Below are 27,277 nucleotides of genomic sequence, written 5' to 3'. Positions count from 1 at the left end.
AATTTTTAAAAGTATAATTCTTTAAAGGGTGCTAGCTCAATGGAAGAGCACCTGCTTTACAAGCAGGAGGTTGGTGGTTCGATTCCATCATGCCCTGACATCCATATGGAATGGCAACGATCAATTTTTGGTGACGGAGACTCTTTTGACCATCACCAATGAGCTTTGGTGACATTTTTCGACCCTCACCAAAAATATGAAATGGTGATAGTCAACGAACGCCACCATATATACGCATCAATAGTGACGACCCTCAAAGGTCCGTAACCATAAATCATTGTTGATGATATGAAATGGTGACGGTCGCTATCCATCATTATAGTCATTATTCGTGACAAACCTTGAATGTCACCACAACACCTATACTTCTGAGTCCTAACAATGCGACTTTTAGTGACAGTGAACGAACATCACCATATATATGCACCAATAGTGACAGTCATTAAAGATGCATCACAATAAATGATTGTTGTTCATATGAAATGGTGACTATCACTATCTATCATTATAATCAATATTCGCGAACGGACCTTGAATGTCACCATAACACCTATACTTTTGGCGACGCCATCTTTAGTGACGTTCAGTTTTTGGTGACTAACTCTATGGTCCATCACCACTGCTCATATGCAATGGTGACAGTCATTATTCGTCATTATAAATCATTATTGGTGACGAACTTTGAATGTCACTACAACACCTATACTTTTAGCGACGCCACTTTTGGTGACGTTCAGTTTTTGGTGATGGAGGCTATGTCCTGTCGCCGTTACTCATATGAAATGATGACGATCACTATCCGTCATTATAAATCATTATTGGTGATGGACTTTGTATGTCACTACAACACCTATACTTTTGGCGATGCCACCTTTGGTGACGTTCAGTTTTTTGTGACGAATGCTCTTTTGACTGTCACCAATGAACTTACGGTGACATTTTTCGCCCCTCACCAATGTCCTTTTTTCTTGTAATGAAAGCACTTTAACATGAGAGCACGATAGCATAAACCAAAGCAAATATTTATTGAGTTTTGTAAGCGACTATATAAACTAAGTGGAACAATAAAATATGATATAACACTTTATTATAAAAGAGCATATATCTATAGGTACATATCTAACATGAACCCAAAGGGATCAAATTTTTTCACATGCAAACTTTTTTAGAGTGCAAAATACAATGTGTTATTTTTCATTGTTTAAATTGTATTATTAAATGATATATAGAGTGTATACAAGACCACATAAACATTTTAACCATAAAAACTCACTCATTTTTTTACTTATAATTACTTTATAGAATATTCATGCATTTTATTATAGGCGACATTATTTTTCTATTTAGAGCATAATTTTATTTTATTTTTAAAGGGGCAAGTGTTAACTCAATGGACAGATAGACAGACGGACGAACAGACAAACTTACACATCCACTCATACTAGGTTGTAGAATGAGCCTCAACCCAATAATACAATAGCCATAAAATATGACTGGACAAAATAGTTTCAAACTAAGTTACACAATACGGGGAAATGAGTACGAGTTTCCGAAACGAGAACGGGTGCGAAACGTGGCCCTCCCAAATTTTGGAAATGGGGAAACGCAATATATATATATATATATATATATATATATATATGGAAATTTAGGAAATATGTGCAATCATAATGCATACATGATACATTCTAATTTATTACATTATGATTAAATTGTCAATTGTCAATGCACAAACTATAAGTCTCTAAATTTATATCACATTTACTCATGAATGATCACATAATGAAAATAGCAATATCCAAAATCAGCCACAAGAAATTTCTAATTTCTTGTCTCGTGCTTGATTGGAAGTCTCCTCCTACATAGTCGAACGACCTTAGTGCTCTTGATTAAATACAGTTTCCATACTTTAGTACCCTAGGTGCTCTTGATTATTAGGAGTCTCCCCTGCATATAGGACTTGGTACTCTTGATTAAATACAAGTTCCATACCCTAATACATGTCAAAATCCAATGGAAACATGGCAATCCACCCAATCCTGAAATCCTGAAAAACAGACAAGTCTGCTAGATTTTGAGTGAGATCTAAAATTCTACTTTCTCCATATGAAATCCAACGAGGGCGAAACCACTCTCAAACATCCTGAGTCATTTCATGGTAATGTTAAAAATTTAAGTAAAATGATGAAAATGAAAGATAAAGGAGAATGAAAGATAAGGAGAATGTCACTTTTACTTTTAGAATTTAACATTACCATGGACTGCATATCAACACGAGGGCCATGGGCTTCAACATTACGCTGCCACACTCAAAAGAATCATATTTTTTATAACTTGAGAAAGGCATCTAGAAGCATCCAAAAGATATTTTACTCGCCCAATAAAAAATTAGAAACGAAAAAATAAAAAATAAAAACATCAAGTGTTAACTGGAAACTCGTTTCCAGCCGTACTAGCCACATTTCCCCAGCGTGAAATGAGCCAATATGGTCGGAAATGAGTTTCCAGGCCGTATGGTACGAGTTTCCTCGTTTCCGTTTCGTTTCCGGTCAGAAATGGACCCCTGGCCAACGTTTCCTGCAACTTAGGTTTCAAGTTTAAATTATTTATGGTTGGGCAAAATAGTTTCAAGTTTGCAAATAATTCAGAGAAAATTGCAAGTGCATATAGTTTTAACATGAGAACATGTGTTGTCCATGGGATCTTGGATAGACGATGAACAGGAGCATTATTAAAGCACTCCTAGACGTTAAGTCATCGGTTCAACTCCCCGCTCTATATGGGTATTTATTTTTAGACATGACCATGATATAGCCTCACCAACGCCAAACTTCGACAAAAAAACCAAAAAAAAAAAAGGAAAAAAAACATGAGAACATGTGTTTGCCAAACCAAAGCAAATCTTTATTTAGTTTTCAAAACAGTTACATAAAATAAGTGGAACAATAAAATATGATATAACATTTGATTGATTGTGATGTGAATATGTTTGTTGCTAAACCTTAACCAAAATTTCAAGTTTGTAAATAATTCAGAGAAAATTGTAAATACATATGACATGAAATTGACAAAATTAACACCCAGAACTGTTCAATTTGAAACAAAATGGAATACACATTATATCAACACCATACATCAAGACAAGATTGCAGCTCAAATAGACTAAATGACATTTTTTAATCTTGATGGGATTTGACTGCAAAGCTAATGGATAATTTGATGTGAGTGATAAACAGCAATAACCCAACAAGAGCTAGCTGAGTAGAAAGTCCAGATTGCTTGCAATTGCAATCTTATAATCTAATTCTTACAGCCCCAAGAAGGGTTAGCTAAACTGATAGATGCTCACATCAAACTAGAAAAATTCCCTTATCAAACAATGACCTCCACACACAACAGATGAGAAAAAACTTCCTTGTTTTGTGAAAATCAAAACAATGAATTCCACACACAATAGATAAGGTTCATAAGCACAAAGGTTTTAATTGGGATTTCACAAGACCAAGAAAGGTAGTTGAGATAACAATTACGAACAAATATATTTTAAAAATACTAACAAACATAATAAACATAAGAGTTATCTTCACTTAGGTAAAACATTATTATATGGAAATCAGAATTAAGAATATCAACATAGAAGGTAACAGCCTTCTACTATTTTTAGTAAGCATTATTTCAGCCTTCTATATAATTTGGAAGAGAATCCAGGAGTTCAACTCTCTTTCCAAAAAAAGAGGGTAATTCGACTTGAAAATAGTGCTTCTCTGCAGTTCACTGACCTCATAAACAGGGAAGGAGTATCATATTTCAGTTATTGGTTTAAGCGAAGTATTCGGCATGTGATTGTACTATCTATCCATTCTGATTCTTTACAAGATATTGTTTAAGTACAAGATTGTTCGTTTTCCTCCCTTGTCGTCGGTATTTCTCAATAAATTTATATTAGCAACTGTGCCCAATACAAGCTAAAACATACCATCTTTATAAATGTATGTACATACCATCTTGCAACATTAGCAGGTCGAAATAACCAAATCATTGCATTTTTTTAAGGAACATTTGCAATCCTTAAAAAACAAAAATCTAATCATTACTGAGATTTAAAATTGAGATTCATAGAATATGGATTACCCCAATATTCAAAGATTTTTTTTACATTCACACAAGGAAAGAACTATCGTAAACTGATTATAAACTTCTGAGCTAAATGAGAAAATGTATTTTATTACCATAAAACTCGAGGAACATTCAACAATTGTCAAACTCTTAATTTTCACAGTATTTCCATGAGAATCTGAAAGTTTACAATTACCCAGTAAGAATCTTAATCAGAATTTTATTTGATCCATTGAGAGAACCAGATAAATGAAAAAATCCAAGGATCTGAATTCACCTTCAACAGAACAGACACCACAGAAATAAAACTATCCATGCTAAAAGCCATTGAGATCTAGCATGGTTTGCTTGATAGATTTCACCTGTACACATCAAAAAAATATGTTTTTGTTATTGCCAGAGACAGCAGAGCAAATACACAATTAACTCCACGGAAGAGAAGTGCTATTGGAAAAATATAATGTGTGACAAACACTATAATTTAAAGCATTGTAAGAAAAATACCCCCCAACAACGAAAATGGATTTGAAACTAACAGCAGCAAGAACATGACATGTTACCAGAGACGAAAATATGCTCATATCTAAGCAATATCAACACGAAGACTCAAGAATAGCCCAGAGATATCTGGGTTCCTCCAGATAGAAAAAAGCTGTCTAACATAACCAACTGTGCTGAACAGTAACCAATAGCTAGCAGATTAGAAACAGCTGACCATGTATGACACATTAGATGGTAAATAAATATTAGTATAGATCCACCTTGACTCTAGATTTATTAAAACCGACACAGATAAAAAAGAAGTTAACATGCAAATTTCTCTGTGCTGAAAATATCCTCCACAGATCTGTTTGTGCGTATTGCTTGGGATTTCCTTCCCGGCTGTTTTTTTTAACAGATTATATTGAGCTGACTTATGACACATGTCAGATCATTGTTAGGCATGGACATTACACATCTCCTAGGCTGCAGAATGCACCTCATTTATCTCAGTGCAATCAAAAATATAAACAATCATCTAAAGAGCAGTGTAGATCCATCTTAACTCAGTGTTACACATCCATCATAACATTAGATGTTACACATCTCATCAAACTACATTGTTATTAATTTAACTTTTTTGAAATATTATACTGGCCTGACATGTGTCACATCAACCTTGGGTGTAATATCCTGTCTTAATTATTTACATTATATTATGGGAATTTTTCTAAAGAAAATTATGCCATATATTTAATCCAGAAATACTTTGGAAATTTATCAATTTATACCACCAGAGCAATCGCCAACATAAAAATCATAAATTAATAATTACTATAAACTCCAACAAAATTAATATTAAACATGGCAATTGCAATATAAAACAGCGGTGAAATGCCACTGAAATGTTTCGTAGCCATTTCACTTATTCAGAAACGCCGGGTCCCAGTTCCGAAACGTTTCGGATGTTTGTAAATTTTTTTGGTCAGTTTCCAAAAATCTGAAAATGTATCACATAAAATTGTGATCCATTTCCGGATTTTCAGAAACAGATCCGCCCATAAAACCACAAAACCGGGAACGGGATATCATTTTTGCGTGGGAAAAGTCACGGAGTTTTTGTGTTTTTGGGCCCACCCATCTTAACCTATATCACTCCAGTTCATTGTTGGAGGAGGTCATCAACATTCATTTCCCAAAGGAGGCTGTCACTGTTTGGGGTTGGAGGAGACCGTCTCAAGGAGAGCTTGGACTCAATATTATTGCCAGGGAAGAGGTAAGAGCAAAACCTGTGCCTTCAGTCAGTGACAGTCAGTGGCTAGTTAGCTAATATTCATAGGCAGACGGCTTATTCTCTCAGTCTCACTACCTTCCTCCCTCTCTGGAGGGAAAGGAACAACTACCTTGATATTGGATTGGCCAACCGTAATCATCACGTGGGAGATCTTCTACAAGTTCATTGTCCAGCCAACATGATCATTATAGGATTTATTTCTCACAGGGGAATGGGCTTCCCTGCTTCTGTGTCTGTCTCTGCCTTGAATAAAATAAGGGTCAAACCTACCCCTTGTTCCAGGCTTGGACGAAGTGAGGCAAACTCAGCAAGTGAAGAACTACAAACTTACAAAGCCCTTTCATTTCATTGATGAAGTGTTACACGTATAAGATGTTCCCATTACTTTCAACCACATACTTCAGAACTGTTGTAAATAAAACCCCTCTAAATTCATGGCTAAGAACCCTGGACTGGCATCATTATATGATAAAATTAGCAATAAGAAGGGTGACTATTAATTAAATTTTTAATATCTCTGTCAAATGAACCCCAAAGAATCAGTGGTGTCCTTACTATGATCCAACAAACCAGATCCTTTCAAGTTGAACCTATAAATACATTATTAATTTATTTATTTATGAACAGATAGTATAACTTCAGGCTCCAGGTACATTCAGAATAATAATAAAAATGCACATAGTTTATTTAGATTTAGTTCAGCTCAAAGCCTTTGAGAAGAAGTTGATTACTCAACTCAAAGTTATTTAAATTTAATTAAGTGTGCAAAATAGCCCTTATTCTGAAAACAGTTGTTGCTAGAATTTGGAACGAAGTGGGGATTGAATACGACCTATAATTTATTCACAGAACATCAATGGATCTTAAATTTTCACTCTTTATATTGCTGCAGATGTTCTTGCCATGATACATTTCATCCATTGTTAAGTTACCGGAAACGTCCCATTTATGGCATCTTCAAGTTCATCCATTTGTAATGAGGAACAAGAAATTGAATCGGAACCTAAAGTTGATCCAAAGTCACCACTTTGGAAATATGTAACTATTGTAGGGAAGATCCAAGGAGGGGGATCATTGGCATGAGTGTCAAAAGGAATTTAAGGGATCATACACCCGGCTTAAAGCACATTTAATTGTGTTAAGAAACATTGGTATTTGAATATGCATTGGCCCAACTAAAGAGAATGGGATAGAGGGAAAAGGTTTAAGCAAGGAAAAAATTGCAAAATATCAAAAGGAACAAGACGAGGCAGATGCTAAAGCAAATGAGGCAAATTCTTAATTCAAGCAACCAACAAGGTTAGGAGCAACTTCATCAAAGTCTCCACTTCCCTCTTAAGGAATTGGCAGCCCTAGTTCAAAGTGGGTCTAATTTGGAACCGTTCGAAAAGAGTTTTAAAAGACAAATGCAGCTATAGGTCAATACATTTATGCAAATGGCCTTCCCTTTAACCTTGTGCAATCTCCTTACTGGGCAAAGATGATTAGAGCAATGAATGAAGCCCCAAAAGGGTACAAGAGCCCTAGATATGAGAAGGTTCGCACAACATTGTTGACTGCTGAGAAGTAAGATTTTAAGGTCAAATAAAACCCCATTTGTATTGCATGGCGCATTTCAAGGGTGTCCAACACTTCTGATGGATGGAAAGATCAAAAGAATAGGCCTTTGATCAATGTGGTTGCTCAGAGCCCAAGGGGGGCAATATTTTTGAAGGCATTGGATTGTGGGAGGTAGCTGAAAGATTCCCAATTCATTGTTGACATCTTGATTAAAGCAATTGAAATGGTGGGGCTAGAAAATGTTGTCCAGATAATAAATGACAATGCAATGGTGTGTAGAGCAGCAAGCCTAATTATTGAAGGCAAATATCAACACATCTTTTGGAACCCTTGTGCTATACATTCATTGAACTTCATGTTGAGCAAAATGGGGAAGCAAATTGAGTGGATTCGACTTATTTTTTAAAAGGCAAAATAAATTCAAGCTTTCATCACAAACCACATGTCCCAAGGCATCTATAGGGAATTTGTGAAGTTGGAGCTCCTTAAGGTACCTAAACTTTAAAGAATATTTCAAGGGTTTCTAATTTCTATCTCTACAATTTAAATTCAAATATGTAAATTGGATTCTCAAATAAGTAATGATTCGTGAATTATAATAGGTATTCTATCAATTATGATTTTTAATTTATTGAAACATTGGCACTTTCAAGTTGTCAAGACTCGTTTTGTTTCTCACATCATAGTCTTAACAAGGCTTATGCAAGTGAAAAAAGCATTACAATCAATGGTATGCAATTCTCTTTGGAATCAATGGAGGCAATCCCAAACTAAAAGAACACAAGCAGTGAAAAGGTTGGTTGATGATGAATGGTGGGATAGAATGGAGTACCTCTTGGCATTTACTAATCCAATTGTGGATTTGCTACAGATGTTTGACACAGACATGCCTAATTTGGGAGAGGTGTATGAGGGCATTAACTCTGTGACATAGAAGATAAGGGTGGTTATAAATACCAAGGAGAAGGACTCAAATGAAGTCTTTTACAAAGAAGTAAAAGATATATTGACCAAAAGGTGTAACAAAATGACCACCACATTGCCCCTTTTGGCCTATGCAATGATTCCAAAATATTATTCTACAGAGTTGCTAAGTAATCCAGAAAGAACCGCACCAACATAGACCCAAAAGTCTCATAAGGATTTAAGAAAGCTTTTAGAAAGCTACTTGTAGATCCTGACATTGGAATTCGGATTCGTTCAAAGTTTGCTCATTTTGTGGGACCAAAGGGTTTGGGTGCAAATCATGATTCTATGCAGGACAAGACCATATTAAGTTCAATTGATTAGTGGAACAACTATGATAAGGAACTTCCAGATATCCAAAAATTGGCCATTAGGATCTTGTCACAGGTTGCTAGTTTCTCTTTAGCAGAGAGGAACTATAGTACATATGGCTTCATCCATTCGGTGAAGCAAAACAAATTGGGCTCCAAGGAGGCTAGGGAACTAGTGTATGTTCATTCGAACCTTCGCCTTTTGTCACACAAGAGTGACGAATACAAATTTGGGCCCACCAAACTCTGGGATATGGAACCAAAGTTGTCTAACTTGGATATGACGTTGAATGTCATGTCTCATATGAACTTGTTTGATGAGGAGGCAAAAATAATTGCATCTTCAAGTGGACATGGCAGCAATGCTCCCACTCCTGGAGAGGATTCAAATGTAGATGTGGATCTTGAAGAAATATTTGATGATATGTAAATGTAATTTATGATGATGTTTTAAACTTTTGAACAATGAACATTGAATAACATAATATGTCATATGATAGTAGACTATCAATGATAGTTCATTTTGTAATTTGTACCATGTAGTGTGCATTATTAATTTTGGTGATGATGTTGATAACTGAAATCTAAAAAAAAAAACTTGATGATATGTTGAATGTTATAATGACCATTGATGATGATAACAATCAAACAATGTTTATGCTGAATTGATGATGATGATTTCAAACCCCGTATCTGTATCCATTGTCATATTTGTTTCAGTGCAACTTAGGTTTTTGTCTTGGGGCTACTAAAGCTGAGAACCTGGTTCTCTGAATCTCACCAATCACAAAATACAAACCAACCAAGATGTCCCAAGTGATTTGCTTTCCCTCCTTTTAAAGGTTGGATGGATCATTCTCCTGATTTCTAAAAGCACTTTTTTATTATTTTATTTCCCACTCTAGAAGCTTCTCCTCCTATCCTTATCTTATGTGACTTTTTATTTTATTTTATTTTATTCTTGTCACTTGGCCTTTTTCCTTAAATAAACATTTCCCCTTTTTTTATTTAATTAAACGACTAATTAAAGTCACTTTTAATCTAGGAAAATGGTAAATCTGCCTCTACAATCTCTCAGGCCACTGAAAGTCACTTTTTACCAGTGTTGATAATATCGCCGATATTTGAAAATATCACGATATTTTCGGGGAGAAGAGATATCACCGAGGAAATATCGTGATAAAAGTCTCCCCGAAAATATCGCGATATTTCTGGAATATCGGCGATATCTTGGGAAAATATCGCGCTACAACGCAAAATATCGCCCAGGCACAAATAAATAAATAAATAAATTGAACCATTACTAAAAAAATAATAATAATAATAATTTTGCCGCCGCGGCTAGAAAAGGCCAATTTTGTTTTTCTTCATTCATTTTCATTTCTGATTGTTGGAAAAGGAATGGGAGATCTATGTGCTTGCTGCCATGGAAGATTTGAGTGTTGAATAGCCATTATCGCCACCAACAACAAAGACTTTGTTGATCTAAGATTGAAGAACAGTGAGACAATTTCATTTCTTCCATTAACAGGTATGTTCAAATAAACCCCTGTGTTAATGAATTTTTTTATAATTTTAGGATTAGTCTTGCTTGCTTGTTTGCCTACAAACATTTTGCTTTTTTTTTCCATTTGCTATGATTTTCATGCCCATGAGCAAATGCAAGGGTTTTCTCCATATTTGGACAGCAAACTCCATTTTTTTTTTAACTTTCAAATGCACCCTCTTATTGTCATTTATGGTTTTTCATTGAATTGACATTGCAAATAATGTAGCAAAAAAAATATTTTGTAGAATGAGGTGGTTATTACTTATTAATACCAAATTTTTTTTTTTTGGTGCCCTAGGTTTGAGTTAGCTCACTACAAAATTCAAATATGCCAAAAGCCTTCGACCCATTGTGGGAGTATGGGGAACCTAATGGTGGGACAAATCAGGCATATCTTACATGCAAATTTGTGTGGGACCAGAATGACAGGAGGGGTTACAAGATTGAAATACCACCTGGCTAGACTCACTAGACATGATGTTGGGATTTGTACAGTTTCTAGTTTGGAGCTTATACAAAAAGCTCTTGAGGCAATTGATGAAAAAGACAGAATGAAGGAAGAGACATAAAGAAACAAGGTTGAACGTGTAGGTAGATCTTTCGGGATATCTTCTCCTGATTTTTTGACGCTGAGGGTAGTGGGAGGGGCTCCACAGCATCACCTACTACTACTAGTGCGAGGTCATCATTTTTTGTTCCATGAACAAGACATGGATCACAACCTGGCATAAAATCACTTGTTAAAAAAAAGGAGAAGCAAGAAGTAGATAGAGTCATGGAGAGGTGTCTTTTCTGGAGCAACTTACTCTCAGCATCACCAAAACCAATTCATTTTGGCAGCCAATGTGTAATGCTATTGTTGTTGTGGGCCCATGGTACAAAAGTGCTACATATGAGGAGTTGTGGGAGCCAATTCTTCAAGCAGAAAAGCAGGACATCAACTCTAGATTAGCGGAGTTCAAAAAAACATGGGAAGTTACTGGATGCACAATGATGTCTGATGGTTGGACAGATCGGAAGGGTAGGACCCTTCTAAATTTCTTGGTACATTGTCATAAAGGTACCATGTTTATTAAATCAGTGGATGCATCAAAACATATCAAGATGCAGCAACGATATGTGAGTTGTTAGGTGGATTCATTCAGGAGATTGGTGTGCAAAATGTGGTGCAAGTCATAACAAACAATGCAGCTAATTATGTGTCTACCGGCAAGATGCTTATGGAGAGGCATCGCACATTGTTCTGGACTCCGTGTGCAGCACATTGTCTCAATTTGCTGCTTGAGGATATGGGGAAACTCTCCTTCATCAAGGAGGTGGTTGATATGGCTAGGAGCGTCACCAAGTTTATTTATAACCATGCTTTTGTTCTTAGCCTCATGAAGAAGTTCACTAGAAACAAGGAGTTGCGGCGTCCTACGATCACACGTTTTGCCACAAACTTTATTACTCTTCAATCTTTGCTTTGATGTCAGTTCGAGTTGAAGCAAATGTTTGTGTCTGATGACTGGCGTAATTGTAGATACAGCAGGAGACAGGACGGGAAAGCCATTGCAAAAATGGTGTACTCTGAGACGTTTTGGCGTGGAGTAGAAGAAGCATGCTCAGTTAGTGAACCTATAGTAAAGGTTCTCAGATTGGTAGATGGGGAGAAGCCTGCAATGGCTTATTTGTATGAGGCCATGGATAGGGCCAAGGAGGCCATTCGTTCTTATTATGCGAACAAGGGTTCTGCTGGCCTTAATAGGCCTATGACGTTATGGGATGTGATTGATAGTCAGTGGACAGGGATGCCTCATCAATCCATTCATGCAGCAGCACTCTTTCTCAACCCCGCATTTTCATACAAATGTGGCTTTGATTTTGATGGTGAGGTGATGGAAGGGCTCCATTCATGTATTCATAGGATGGTACATGATCCTGAGCTTCGTAGCAAAATCAATCGCGAGGTACATTTTTATCGGGATTGTGTTGGCTTATTTGGCTTTGATGATGCTACAAGGGAAAGGACCCTCTTCATGCCACGTAAGTGACAAGTCATCACTCATTAGAAATTAGAATTTAGAATTTCCTTACTTATAATTCTATTTTTTTTAAATTCAATTATGTAACTTTTATTTGAAAGTTTAATTATGTTTTAAGTTTTTGAATTTTTTATTTCTTTATTTTGTTGTAGATATTTGGTGGCGAAGCTATGGTGCAAGGGCACCAAATTTGCAGAAATTGGCCATAAGAGTCTTGAGTCTAACATGTAGCTCTTCAGGGTGTGAGCGCAATTGGAGTGTATTTGAGAAAATACACGCAAAAAAGTGCCACAAGTATAACTTTGAGCTCCAGCTTTCAGTTGAGCAATTCCACTTATTGTAATTTTTAATTTTTAATTTATGACCTTCAAGTGTCAAGAGTCAAGAGTCAAAGACTCATTAGTTTTTTTGACACTCTTACAGGTTAGAGTTTGCACGCCTCAATGATTTAGTGTATGTGTATGACAACATCTGACTTCGAGTGAGGCAAATAGAAGCACCAATGGATCCAGATGCCATTTCCTTAGACAATATTGATGTATTGTCTCAGTGGAGGGTGGAGTCTGAGGAGTCCATCTTGGAGGAGTCACCTTCATGGTTAAAGCCAGATGATCCATTAGAACAGGGGCAGCAAGAGGAGGAGGAGGAGGAGCAGGAGGAGGAGGAGGAGGACACTGTGGGAGCATCAGCATGAACACCATCTGCTATAGATATAGGAGAGCACAACTCCATACCTAGCACTCATTATTTAACATTAGGTGCAAAGGCAGAGCCAGGGCCTTCTACTACTAGGGGCAAGCCTGGCAAACAGCCCATCATGTTTTCCCGTAAAAGGGGGAGAGGGCAGTGATTTCAAATAGATCGCTGCTAGTTTTATTTGTTTTGCTACATATAACTCATGATGATGAGATACTTTTATATATGTGATGTTATTTTGTATTAGTTCTCCACATTTGAGTCCTTGATTGGACAATTATCAAGGATCAGCAAGATTTGGTATCGCCTTTGATGTATCATTTCTATTTGACATCATATATATCAGTGCTTTCTTCATATTTATGTGTCAATGTGTTTATTTCATGTTGTTATTGCTTTATATGTTTAAAATTCTGATAAATAAATAAAAAATAAAAAATGAATATATTATGCATTTTTTATGCTTGCCGATATTTGTTGATATTTTGCCGATATTTTCGCCGATATTTCCGATAAGATGTTTTCTGGACCCTCGCCCATATTTTGTCGATACCGATATTTTCAACACTGCTTTTTACCATCCCATCTTGTAGATCTCGACATTTTAGTTCCAACGAGCTATTACACTAAGGGGTTTCATCAAATATTCTTCCCAAAATGACACCTTAAGCATATTTAATTAAAATATGCTCATTAATAACCTCGTTTTATGGGAATTGTCGAAATGTAGCGGAACCAAGAATAAATTGTACGGCACTGACCCTGATGATGATATGTTGCGAGTGATCCCCGTTGGACCCCATAACTCCTCCAAAACCCTACAGGCCCATTGACAACAAAATCTCACTCACATAACCAAGTTATCACCAACCTTAGAAACCCATCCTAGCGGCATCATAAGGGACATTGAAAATGGGGGCATTACAAATCCTCCCACCCCGGGATTGTTTGCCCTTCAGTAATCTGCATCTATCCACCGTAGAGGAATCTGTGCACTGATACCAAGATCCCATACAAACCACTAGGTCACAACATGCCTCCATGCTAACCAAACATGAATGGATCTCTCAATACCTGGATCCCAAACCCATCTCTGACTCAACCTACCATCAATAGATCCACCTGGATCCTAATGCCAACTAGGCTCTGGGACCTGTGGGTTATGACACGACCTTGGCTCTCCATCATTGCCTATGCCTAAGGGCGCATGTTGTGTTATGCCCCTGACTAAAAATATCCTCTGAAGAATCACCCCATCAATAGGATACCAAATCATAATTTCCTACCAATCCATCTCGTGGGAAGAATCGAATGCATGAACTCCTATACATGGTACAAGTCCACTATGTCAATGTTGCTCCATGTTGTAGAATAGCATGGACTCTCCTTTTGAAAAAGGTTTGTTGTTTCATTTTGTTCTTTCATCCAAAGAATTATTATAGCCCAAAGAACCAACTGATACATAGTTGTGTGGATTCCACTTTCTCTCCAAGTTATTTATGGATTTTGTTAGGCCTTCTAAGGCATGTTTCCATTCGTCATCCATGAGAAAAAATTTCAAATTCCACCTTTACAAATTCCACCGTAGAGGAATCTGTGCACTGATACCAAGATCCCATACAAACCACTGGGTCACAACATGCCTCCATGCTAACCAAACATGAATGGATCTCTCAATACCTAGAGCCCAAACCCATCTCTGACTCAACCTACCATCACTAGATTCACCTGGATCCTAATGCCAACTAGGCTCTGGGACCTATGGGTTATGACACGACCTTGGCTCTCCATCATTGCCTATGCCTAAGGGTGCATGTTGTGCTATGCCCCTGACTAAAAATATCCTCCCAAGAATCACCCCATCAATAGGATACCAAATCATAATTTCCTGCCAATCCATCTCGTGGGAAGAATCGAATGCATGAACTCCTATACATGGTACAAGTCCACTATGTCAATGTTGCTCCATGTTGTAGAATAGCATGGACTCTCCTTTTGTAAAAGGTTTGTTGTTTCGTTTTGTTCTTTCATCCAAAGAATTATTATAGCCCAAAGAACCAACTGATACATAGTTGTGTGGATTCCACTTTCTCTCCAAGTTATTTATGGATTTTGTTAGGCCTTCTAAGGCATGTTTCCATTCGTCATCCATGAGCAAAATTTTCAAATTCCACCTTTACAAATTCCACCGTAGAGGAATCTGTGCACTGATACCAAGATCCCATACAAACCACTGGGTCACAACATGCCTCCATGCTAACCAAACAAGAATGGATCTCTCAATACCTAGAGCCCAAACCCATCTCTGACTCAACCTACCATCACTAGATTCACCTGGATCCTAATGCCAACTAGGCTCTGGGACCTGTGGGTTATGACACGTCCTTGGCTCTCCATCATTGCCTATGCCTAAAGGCGCATGTTGTGCTATGCCCCTGACTAAAAATATCCTCCCAAGAATCACCCCATCAATAGGATACCAAATCATAATTTCCTGCCAATCCATCTCGTGGGAAGAATCGAATGCATGAACTCCTATACATGGTACAAGTCCACTATGTCAATGTTGCTCCATGTTGTAGAATAGCATGGACTCTCCTTTTGAAAAAGGTTTGTTGTTTCGTTTTGTTCTTTCATCCAAAGAATTATTATAGCCCAAAGAACCAACTGATACATAGTTGTGTGGATTCCACTTTCTCTCCAAGTTATTTATGGATTTTGTTAGGCCTTCTAAGGCATGTTTCCATTCGTCATCCATGAGCAAAATTTTCAAATTCCACCTTTACAAATAGTCAACATGTTAATCGCAAATTTTTTTCAAATTTCTTTAGCGATCTCCAAAAGTAATTTTACTAAAAAATTTAAAAAATTCCACACCAGAAAACCCAACCAATAATACTAAGAATCTTTCTTTTTACTTGGCAAATTTAATCAGCTACTCCACCAATAAATTCAGCCCAACAAAATAATTCGACTTAACAAGAGAAATTTGGCCGGGTAAGAGAAAGTTGGCACGGCAAGATAAATTCAGCCCAGCGAAATAATTGTGGCCCATCAAGAAAAATTCGGCACAATAAAATAATTTTGGCCCAACAACAAAAAATTCAGCACAAGAAGATAAATTTGGCTTAGCAAAATAATTCCGTCCCAACAAAATAATTTCAGCCCTATAAGAGAAATTTGGCTCTACAAGATAAATTAAGCCCATTAAGATAATTTTTTCCTGGCAAAATAATTTCGACCCATCAAGATGAATTCAGCTCGGAAAAATAAATTCAGCCCAACAAAATAAAATCAATCTCAACCTTTTTGAGAATGATGTGATTTCCCGCAATTTCAACACCTGCAAACAATATTATTACTCCAGCCAATAGGTTCCTTCTTCAACAGTTGGAGAAAAATCACCTACAACAATTATTCTCCGAAAAATAGATTAAGAATTTTAACCGACGAACTTGGCTCCTTTAATCTTCGGGAACAATATGACAATACTGAAAACTTTGATTTTAACCCACAATTGGCCAAAATCATGCTCTAATACCACTATAATATCTCATCCTAATTATTTGCGTTATGTTACGGAATATTTTCTTCATAAAATTATGATGTATATTTTATCCAGAAATACCATCAAAATTTATCAATATAAACTAGAGAAATCGCCAACATAAAAACTCAAAAATTAATGTAACTCTAATAAAATTAATATTAAACATGACAATTGCAATATAATACAAATGTAGCAGATCTCAACTTATTTATATTAATATAAATATGATATTACATGCCATACAAATAATGGAAGAATGTTGAGATAAAACTCTACAAATTGTTACAAACTGGAGGGCCTCAAAATATATCTACTGCAACATTGTATCTGACCCCCAAACTAGAATTGTAACTGATAAGCACTCCTGTCAATTCTGAATGAATTCACCAAGGGATGAGATGGGTTTTCGTCCACTCTCACCAAATCAACTAAGGCTTTTCATCTTGGGGCTATTGAAATTGAGAACATGGTTCTCCAAGCCTCACCCATCAGAAAATACAAACCAACCAAGATGTCTCAAATGATTTGCTTCCCCTCCTTTTAAAGGCTCGACCGATCCTTCTTCCACTTTCTAGAAGCACTTTTTTTATTATTTTATTTCCCGCTCTAGAAGCTTCTCCTCTTATGCTCATCTTAAGTGACTTTTTATTTTATTTTATTTTATTTTAGTCACTTGGCCTTTTTCCTTAATTAAGCATTTTCCCTTCTTTTATTTAACTAAATGACTAATTAAAGTCACTTTTAATGTAGGAAAATGGTAAATCTGCCTCTACAATCTCTCAGGCCACCGAAAGTCACTTTTCACCATCCCATCCTATATATCTCTTCGTTTGTGTTCCATCGAGCTATTACACTAGGGTGTTTCATCAAATATTCTTCCTAAAATGACAGCTTGAGTGTATTTAATTAAGATATGCTCATTAATAACGCTGTTTTACAGGAATTGTCGAAATGTAGAAAAACAAAAAATAAACTATGCGAAACTAGCCCTGATGATGAAATGATGTGAGTGGTCCCCATCAAACCCCATAAAACTCCTCCAAAACCCTCCAGGCCCACTGATAATGAAATCTCACTCCCATAACCAAGTTGTCACCAACCCTAGAAACCCATCCTAGTAGCATCACAAGGGAAACTAAAAATGGGGACATCACATTAGGCATGAATATTACATGTCTCTTCTCTCTGCAATAAGCAAACATTCACAACCATTAGCAAATTGGGCAATCAAATTACACTAGTCTCTCAAAATCGTTTGTATCTAGGAAGAGGTATGTCCTTTTCTGTAGTTGAGGCATTGGAATCTACCTCTTAAAATTTATTGTAATGTCCTCAGAATCTACCTCTTAAAAGTTATTGTAAAGTCCTTGTCTATTAAAAATAAGGAGTTCTCGATAACACACCTTTAATCCTGAATAATAACTTCATCCCTTTGCATATGCCCCTAAAGTGAATGTTTATTGAGAGTGTTGTGGACAAATATCAAAATTATCATTAAGAGGTTATTTGGAATTTTTATATAAATGATGCATATAACATTACTCTTGTCAAAGTGAAGACTTTTAAGGTCACCAATGTAGATATTTCACTGGCAGATATGTGCACAAATATTAGGAATTTCACTAGCAAGTTATGTGGATTTCTCTGGATGATGCATATAACACTACTCTTTCCAAAGTGAAAATTTTTAGGGTCAGCAATGTCGATATTTCACCTCATGATAATCCAAACTACATTCAAAGAATTAATTCCTACAACTAACATCTGAAGGTTAGGAAACATGTGTCAAAACAGCATATCTGCTTAAACCAAAGCACCATATGAACATTCAAAACTAGAAAGTATAGGTACTACATATCACTAGGTTAGATCAATCCAGCAGAAAACTAATGGTTATATCTACATAAACAAACTTTTCAAAATCAAGTCAGCGAACTGGAATTTGTAGCAGCAATCACATTTCTTATCAACTATTAAATAGATATTACATGGGCTTTACAACACTCTTTGCTCACTCCCTTGTTGCGAATCCACACTTGATCGCCACTAGCAAAGTCCCTTGACAAAAATGAATGAACTAAAACAACCACTAACGTATCAGGCACTCTACCCACAGAAAACTTCACACTGTGACCATTTAACTAACATATCCTCCTCTCCTTTATATAAGAAGAGGAAAAAATGTTGCAAAGCAGGCCATAAATGGCCTACAGTAGTGTGCTCAACTTGTGCATGAGCAACTCCCTCGTAAGTGTGCCTTAGGTCCAACAAATTACTCCTTAGATAGTGTGCCCTCCAAGAATCAAACTCACTATATGTAAGCATGTAAGAATGAATAAGAATCTCTCTCATGCATGTACTTCATTTCCTTGAAATTGTGCCCCATTAACTATGTCTTCATAAGAAGCTCACCGTCCTTGCAAGAAAAACTCCCTCAAACAAGTGCACTCGTTCTCCAATGGAAGCCAAGCTCAACAATTCAAATCCCTAAAGGTGAAACGAAATGGACAATAGAATCAACGCAACCAAGTAAACTAACACCCCTCTTTACAAGGAAAATGTTCTCCACCAAGCCAAGCTACTCTTCTTCATCTTGAACTTCCCCTCTCCTAGGGGCTTCAATATAAAGTTGACTACTTGTGAATATGAACATACCCCTAGGCCATTGTTCCCTTCTATACTCTAAAACCTCTTCAAAATCTTCAAGTGTATTCCCTTGTTCAAAGATGACTTCATCAACAACTTGCCAACCTCCAATGTCCTTCATGTTAACTTCATGGGCCAAATTCTTCATACACCACAATATGAGCAATTCAAGACTTCCTGCAATGCACAAAGATTGGAAGAGCTCAACATGAGTAACAACTCATTCATCTGAAAATATCAAGCTTGTGGTGCATGCATCAACCCATAACGAACCTTCTTCATTCTGCAAACATATCTCAATAATACACTCCTAGCAACCAGAGCAAAAGTATCAACAAGGCCAACCCAACCTCACTCTAAGAATCCTCTAGCAAAAAACTTGCCTTTGCACTCTTCAATGCTCACATTAGATGCATGCTTGAAAACAATCAATGATTCCACAATAGATTTTGGAACTATCTCCAAATAATCACTCTCCTTCATCATGGAATCACACAGACCTATTTTGCATGTGCCTCCTCAAAGCTAGAAGGATATTCCTCCATCCACATCTCAAGTTTGCACATCCAACGGGTGAATTTAGAAGATCCTTCTAGTTAATGACACTCTCTAGGATCAAACATCCCAAACTTAGCCATTCCTACTACTTCAAACAAAATAGATCAACAAAAAATCATCAACCTATCACAAGTTTAGTTGTGCCTACCTTAGGTGACAAATCCACTCCAATCACTAGGGCAAGCAACTTTTCATAAATTTATGAACAATCACTAGAGCTTCCTAAGCATCAAACCCACGAAAATCATCCAACGACAACTACTCACAAACAACAATCTACTCCAATCTCTAGAGCTTCTTGGATATCACATCCATTGAAATATTCCACTCTCGACTCCCTCTTGCAAGTAGCTCAATCCTCCATATAATGGATAGAAATTTTTCGGCACAAACCACTCCAATCAATGGAGTATCACAAGCATCACACCACCAACCTCTCACAAGTCCTGAAACCTATCTTAGACATGGATTGGCTCCAAATCTTGGAGCTTTCTAGCGCATCACTCCCACAACCTATCATAGGTCCAAATCTGCACTCGAAGAATTAATTCCTCCAACTTTCAATTAAAGATTATGAAACAACAAATTTGCTTAAACCAAAGCACTATATGAAAACTCAAGAGTGTAGACAATGCATATCACTAGGTTAGATCAAACTTGCAGAAAACTAATGGTTAAATTTACATAACATAGTTCCAGAAATAAGACAAGTAAGTTAGAATTTGAAGCATCAATCACATTTCTTATCAACTATAAAAGAAATATTGCACAAGCTTAACAACACTCTCCACTCACACCCTTACTAAAAAACCACACTAGCAAAATCCCTCTACATAACTAGATCAACTAAAACATCATACGATGTAACATGCACTCTTCCCACACGAAAGCAAAATTTCATGCTCTATCTATTTAACTAGTGCAACTTTATCTCCGTTGTATAAGATGAGGAAAAGAAGGTTACAAAACAGGCCATAAATGGCCTCAAGTGGAGCACCCCATTTATGCATGAGTAACATCCTGTAATTGCACCTTAATTCCAATGAATCATTTCTTGGGTAGTGCACCCTGAGAATAGAACTCACTATATTTATGCATGAATGCATGCTTGATAATCTCTCTCATGCATGTGCCTCTCTTCCTTGAAATTGTGCCCTCCAAGAATAGACAACCTCCAAATGTGATGCACCCTACATGCATCACAACCTACACCCTCTAAAACAGAACATGCATGCAACATCATGGACTAGCAAGCCCTCATGCATGCATAAGTTTCCTAAAATATAACACCACATAAGAGAAGTAACTACTAACATGCATGAGAATCTCTCCCATGCATAAACCTATTAATCACTATTGCACCACATTAACTAAGTCTTCATAAGCAACTTGCCATCCTTGCATGACAATCTCCCTCACATAAGTGCACCCTTCCTCGAGGAGGACCCAAGCCAATCAACAACTTGAATTCCTAAGGTGAAACAAAATGGAGAACATGATCTAAAAAACCAAGTAAACTAATAACCAAGAATGGCACAACACATGACCCACTAATCATGGATGTTATATTTTCTACACAATATACAAAGTATTCCGATGGCATTGTTAAGTTAATAAACAAACATCTATGTTACCTCAAGTTGAGGTAATAGGACAACGTTCAAAGAAAAAGATTTAAATATTTAAAAAATAAAGATATAAAATACAACTCCTACATATCGTCGAACAATGAATTAGCAACACATACATATAAATAAATAGGCATGTAGCATAATGGATGAATCTTTGACTTTTCTCACCCCTAGTGAAACTGGAAAAACCATAAGTCAATGACACATCTCATTGATCAATAAAAAATTGATCATGTCCATAATGAACATAATACCTTCAACATAATCACCATCTCCCTTTGTCACAACATCTCACTTCAAGAATTTTGAAGCCATTCTTATCTCTAGGTGGAAATTACTGTGTACACATGCCAACTTTTCAACTATCTTGGAAGTAAGCTTGTTTCTCTTGACAAAGTGGATAAAGTTTTAGCTTGTACGTCAACCAATTCTTCTTGAAAACCGATAAACTAAGGACTTGTGACAATAATTAAAAGGCAAATTATAGAATATCTATAACTAACCCCTTGCATCCTCAGGTTGCTCTTCAATGATGGTTAATGTTAATTTTAGATAACAATGGTAGATTCTATGCTTAGCACAACAACTTCAATGTTCCTTTAGTAGCCCAATGACAATTTGAATTTAGATTTCCAATAGCAATCACATTAACCATTAATCACATTGACAATAAAAGTAGATAGAACATGAAACAAGATGCAAAAGACAAGCCAAGACAAGAAGACACCAGATTTGGCGGATGTCAGGGAAACACCCCAATGTGGGGAAAACCCTTTGATCAAATCTTCTTATTATTATATCAAATGTTTAGCAGAGAGAGAGAGAGTACATAAAGTCAAAATTGACTTGCCAAATCACAGTCAAAACAACCCTGTCAAATTTGCAGTCAAATTCATCCCTAACTAGAAAGTCAACAGTTGTCAAATCAACAACAAAATGTCTCCTTTGAAGCTCAACCGAACTCGGCCTGAATAGGAGATCAAAATCAGCCCAAAAAAATCAGAAAGTCAATGGTCAAACTTCAGTCCTGAAATCTGTTGTCAACCCTGAAGTCAACGTTGGTCAAATTACCCAAATCTTCTCGATTTTTGTGCCCAGAAATGAGCCCCAAAGAAACAAAAATAACCCTCCAAAAATCACAGTCAAAATAGGTCAAAGAGTCCCTAGTCAACATTGGTCAAACTTGATATGTTCCTGAAATTTTCGACCATGCAATTCAAGTCTAGAAACTCGTTCTTCTTGCCACACATCTAAGAGAGAGAAGTTGTCCAATAGCTGTACGAATCAATGAGAGAAGGAGAGAGAAGAATGTGCGAGTGATGATGATGCCAAATGAGGTGAGGAGTCACTTGTATTTATACAAGTCGCTGAGGGTGAAGAGTCATGTCCATTGGGCTTTATGAGCCTACATGATGATGTTGTCGACCTAAGCGAATTGCCCATGTCTGGGCATAAATTCAAAAACACACTTCGAATTGTCCAAATTGGATGATCTTTATATCAATTTTGATTCTCTTGAAAAGAGGAATTTAATGCAATCATAATCTCCATCAAATGAGTTGTCCCAAGGTGGAATTTGGCCCTAGTTGCCAATTTTAACACTCCTTCTCAACTAGGGAGAATTACACCTGTCAATCCATCCATCATCATCGATCATCATGCCATCTTGTTATCATGAACCATCTATGTATCTCATCTCATCTCTGCTCTATTGAACACTGATATGAATAATGAAGATGAATCGATTGAGAGTGAGTCACAAGACCTTACCACTCTCCACTAACAAAAGTCAGTCTTGATCCTAAGATCAAGTAGTTGTGGGACATCATGAATCCTAGACATAGGGAGTACAGCAGTACACGATGCGTCCATCGGTAATGTTATGGTCCCTATCCCCTTTTCCCAACTCATTGGCCAGATGAGAGGTACTTCCCATGAGTCTCGGACTACGTGGGTAGGATGTATGTTGGGGCATCCGCAGGAGAAGGTGAACTATTCATCCTGCTCATATGCCATAGAAGAAGGTGAACCACTCATCCTATGCATATGTCAACCGTAAGGGAAGGTGAACCACTCACTCTACACACATGTCATCAATCGTGAGGGAAGGTGAACCACTCACCCTACACACGTGTCATCAATCGTGGGGGAAAGTGAACCACTCACCCTACACACATGTCATCATGGGGTATCACAAGGAAAGGTGAACCACTCACCCTATGGTCGCTCATAGCTCCAAGAAGTTCCCCAAGCCCCCAGGAGCTCCCAGAGCTAAATGTCCAACTCAAGCGGGACCCTCATAGGTGGGTCTTTCCAGGACTCCAAGTCTCTCTCAAAAGGCTAAGAATTTGACCTTCCCTAAGGACTTCGTGAAGATGTTTGCGACCTTCTCATCAAACCTGATGTGTTGGAGCCTTATTGCTCCCCGTTGTACCATATCCTGAATAAAGTGGTATCTGATATCAATGTGCTTGGAGCAGTCATGGAACACGAGATTCTCTGAAAGGTGAATCCCACTCTAGTTGTCATAGTATATCATGGTGGTATCCAGCACGTGCTCAAATAGCTCACTGAAAAGCTTCCTCAACCAAACAACTTCATAACAAGCCATATTAGCTGCAATGTATTCAGCCTCAGTAGTGCTTAAAGCAACTAATTTTTGCTTCTTGCTCATCCATGAAATCGAATCCAACCCTAATGAGAAGCAACATCTTGATGTGCTCTTACGATCCACCACACTGCCAGCTCAGTCAGCATCAGTATATCCATGTAGCCTCAAATTCCCAACAGTGTATCTCAATCAATAGTTGATTGTGCCACAGAGATATCTCAAGAGATTCTTAGCAGCAATCTAATGTATGTGATGAGGCTCGAACACAAATTGAGTCAACGTATTCACAGCGAAACATATATCCGGTCGGGAGTTTACCAAGAACATCAGAGCACCCACAACTTGTTGATACTCAGAAGGATTTGCCAATTTGGTCCCAACAGCACTTCCACATAGCTTCCTAAAGTTGAGTTCCATCGGAGTAGACACAGACTCGCAATCCACCATCCCACATCTCTCGGGCAGCTTCACAATGTATTTTCCTTGTGAAAGGAAAATCTCACCTGGATTTTACCAGACCTCCAGGCCTAGGAAGTGGAGCATCAGACCTAGGTACTTCATCTCGAACTCGGAAGCCAACTCCCTCTTACATTGATAAATGAGAGGGTTTGCACCTGTCAGAGAGAGATCATCTACATAAAGGACCAAAATGAGAGGCATGTCCTTTTCAACCTTGAAGTATAGGTTAGGATCAACATCGCTCCTTGTAAATCCTAGCTTCATAAGATAGTTATCAATCCTTTCATACCAAGCCCTAGGGGCTTGCTTCAACCCATAGAGGGCTTTCTTTAACCTGCATACGTGTGTCCTTCGATCTTGTACTTCGAACCCCTAAGGTTGTTCCCAGTAAACTTCCTCCTTAAGTGAGCCATGCAAGAAAGCAGTCTTAATGTCCATTTGATGTAGGCTCCATTCTTGAGAGGCAATTAGAGCGATAATCAATCGGATAGTGGTATATTGAGCAGTTGACACAAATATCTCATCATAACCCACTCCTTCCTTTTGAAAGAAGCCTCGAGCAACGAACCTAGCCTTGTATTTTTCAACACTCCCATCAGCTCCATGATTAATTTTGTATAGCCATTTTGAGGTGACTACAGACTTGTCCTTCGGTCTAGGCACCACATCCCAGACATTACTTTTCATGATAGGTTCATATTCCTCATTCATCGCATCCTTGCAGACTTGGTGCTTTACAACTTCTTCGAACGTACATGGCTCAGATTGAACAATAGTACTCATAGAAACTAAGTACCCTTGATACTTGTTTGGCGTCTTACTTTCACAGAATGTCCCTCTTGGAGCAATATGTCTTTCAGCATCTTCAAAAGTATCTTTGAGCCATAAAGACCTTTTTCTTGAGGTAGAGGGGATCACTAGGAGGTGGATCAATGGGATCCATCAGGCCTTCAACATCGGGCATAGGCTCATCTATCAGGTTCATCTTGCTTTTCTGCAGCATCATCATTATCTTTCTTTGGAATGGGGAGATCTTTGGCTTTCCCAAGGGCAGTGTCTTCATCGTAGGTGACATCATGGCTTGGTGACATCATGGCTTATTTCCACGTCTCTTTGACCAAGCACATAGATTTTATATGCCTTTGAATTTTCATTATAGTCCACAGATATACTTTTATTTCCATATGCTTCCAACTTATTTCTTTTCTCTTTAGGCACATGAAAATACACAAGACAACCAAATATTCCAAAATGAGAAACATCAGGTTTCTTACCAGAGAAAACTTCTTTAGGTGTCTTGAAATCCAGTGCTTGATGCGGGCTCCTATTTTGAACATACACGATCATGTTTGCAGCGTCTCCCCATAAGAACTTCAGTAGACATTGATCATGGAGCATGGCACAGGTGGCTTCCATGATTGTTCGATTCTTCCTAACTCCATTTTGCTCAGGAGTGTATGAAACGGTTATCTCCCTCTTAATGTCGGTCTCTCTGCAAAATTCATTGAATTCATTTGATTCATATTCGGTTCCATTGTCGGTCCTTAATATTTTGATCGTCTTCCCGGTTTGATTTTCCACCAAGGCTTTGAAAGAACGAAACCATTTGAACACTTCATCCTTCTTCTTCAAGAAATAGATCCATGTTTTGCGAGAGAAGTCATCCACAAAAATTGCATAGTATAAGTATCCTCCCAATCATGTTACGGGCAACATACCAGATAGGTCATAATGGACCAATTAAAGAATATCATTAGTTTGGCTTTCACTTGAAGGGAATGGTCCCCTTGTAAGTTTCTCAGTTGCACAACCCTGACAAACTCCTTCATGATTCATGTTGAACCTGGGCATACTTGTAACCATATTCCTTACCCCAGGTAAGACTTTGTAATGAAGGTGAGCAAATATTCGGTGCCATAATTTAGATTGAAGAGAAGTATCGCAAGTTAAGGTTCCCAAAGGACTTCCTTCAACTTGATAGAGACCTTCAACCCTAGATCTAAGTGTAAATGCATCTTTAGGGTTTCTTTGCCAAATGTGTACCTTTCCATCAATGAATGCTACCATGAAGCCTTTATCTTCCATCGCAGAAATAGACACCAGGTGTTCTTCAAATCGGGCACATATAATACTTCTTGTAGATGAAGGGTTTGACCTTGATTTAAGTGAAAAGTGACAATACCTATCCCTTTCACGAGGTAGGTGGTATTGTCTCCAAGTATGATCTCCAAATTAGTCTTCTTTTTAACAAAATTTGAAAGGGCCTCCTTGTACCCAGTGAAGTGCCTTGAGGCTCCACTATCAATCAACCAATGATCCACAGTATCCAGAGGAGAAGTCGTAGATAAAGCGGAAATAAGATAAAATTCCTTTTGTTTTTCTACAACATTACTTTCTTCATACCTAGAATTTCTCATCTTTTTGGGAGGTCGACCATTTCCATATTGAGCAGTGGGAGCATTCCTCTTTCCTTTATTGTTAAACATGTTGTTCCTTTGATTGCAATTGCCTTTGAAATTGTTGTGGTTGTTGTTGTTATCATCCCTTGGAGTATCCTTCTTGTGAGGACACTCTCTAGTATAGCGGCCAAACCTGTTGCAATTGTAGCACTTTCATTTTCTTCCTTCTTTGAATCCCTGACTTTGTCTTCTTGGACCAACATTATTCTTCCTCTTAGCATGAGCGGAGAAGGTAGTGGGTTCATTTCCATTTGAGGGCTTATCTCTCTCTATCATCCTTGTTCTCTTCTTGAGTGCATCTAGCCAATAACTCATCGAAACTAGGAATCTTGTCATTGTTAAGAATGGTTGTGTTAAACACATCCCA

General features: G+C 37.5%; 1 protein-coding gene across 2 annotated transcripts in view; it reads right to left on the bottom strand.

The window, feature by feature from the left end:
* Positions 1-4,204: 4,204 nt before the first annotated feature.
* Positions 4,205-27,277, bottom strand: part of LOC149250013 (ATP synthase small subunit 6, mitochondrial-like) — a 48,591-nt gene continuing 25,518 nt past the window's right edge. The window contains exons 3-4 of one of the 2 annotated variants that reach the window (XR_016266810.1): positions 4,394-4,478; positions 4,205-4,294 (exon numbers count right to left, since the gene is read on the bottom strand). Coding sequence is in view for 1 of the 2 variants with exons in the window: in XM_089458886.1 (XP_089315012.1) it covers positions 4,475-4,478 (4 nt within the window). In the remaining variant the exon portion in view is untranslated. Of the gene's footprint in view, positions 4,479-27,277 lie in introns of both variants that reach the window. The other variant, XM_089458886.1, reaches the window with a different exon arrangement.

Source organism: Pinus tabuliformis, chromosome 7 (genome assembly GCF_031772625.1).
Source record: "Pinus tabuliformis cultivar Carrire ecotype Pingquan chromosome 7, CPIR1, whole genome shotgun sequence".
NCBI lineage: Eukaryota > Viridiplantae > Streptophyta > Pinopsida > Pinales > Pinaceae > Pinus > Pinus tabuliformis.
This window is presented reverse-complemented; position numbering and strand designations above follow the sequence as displayed.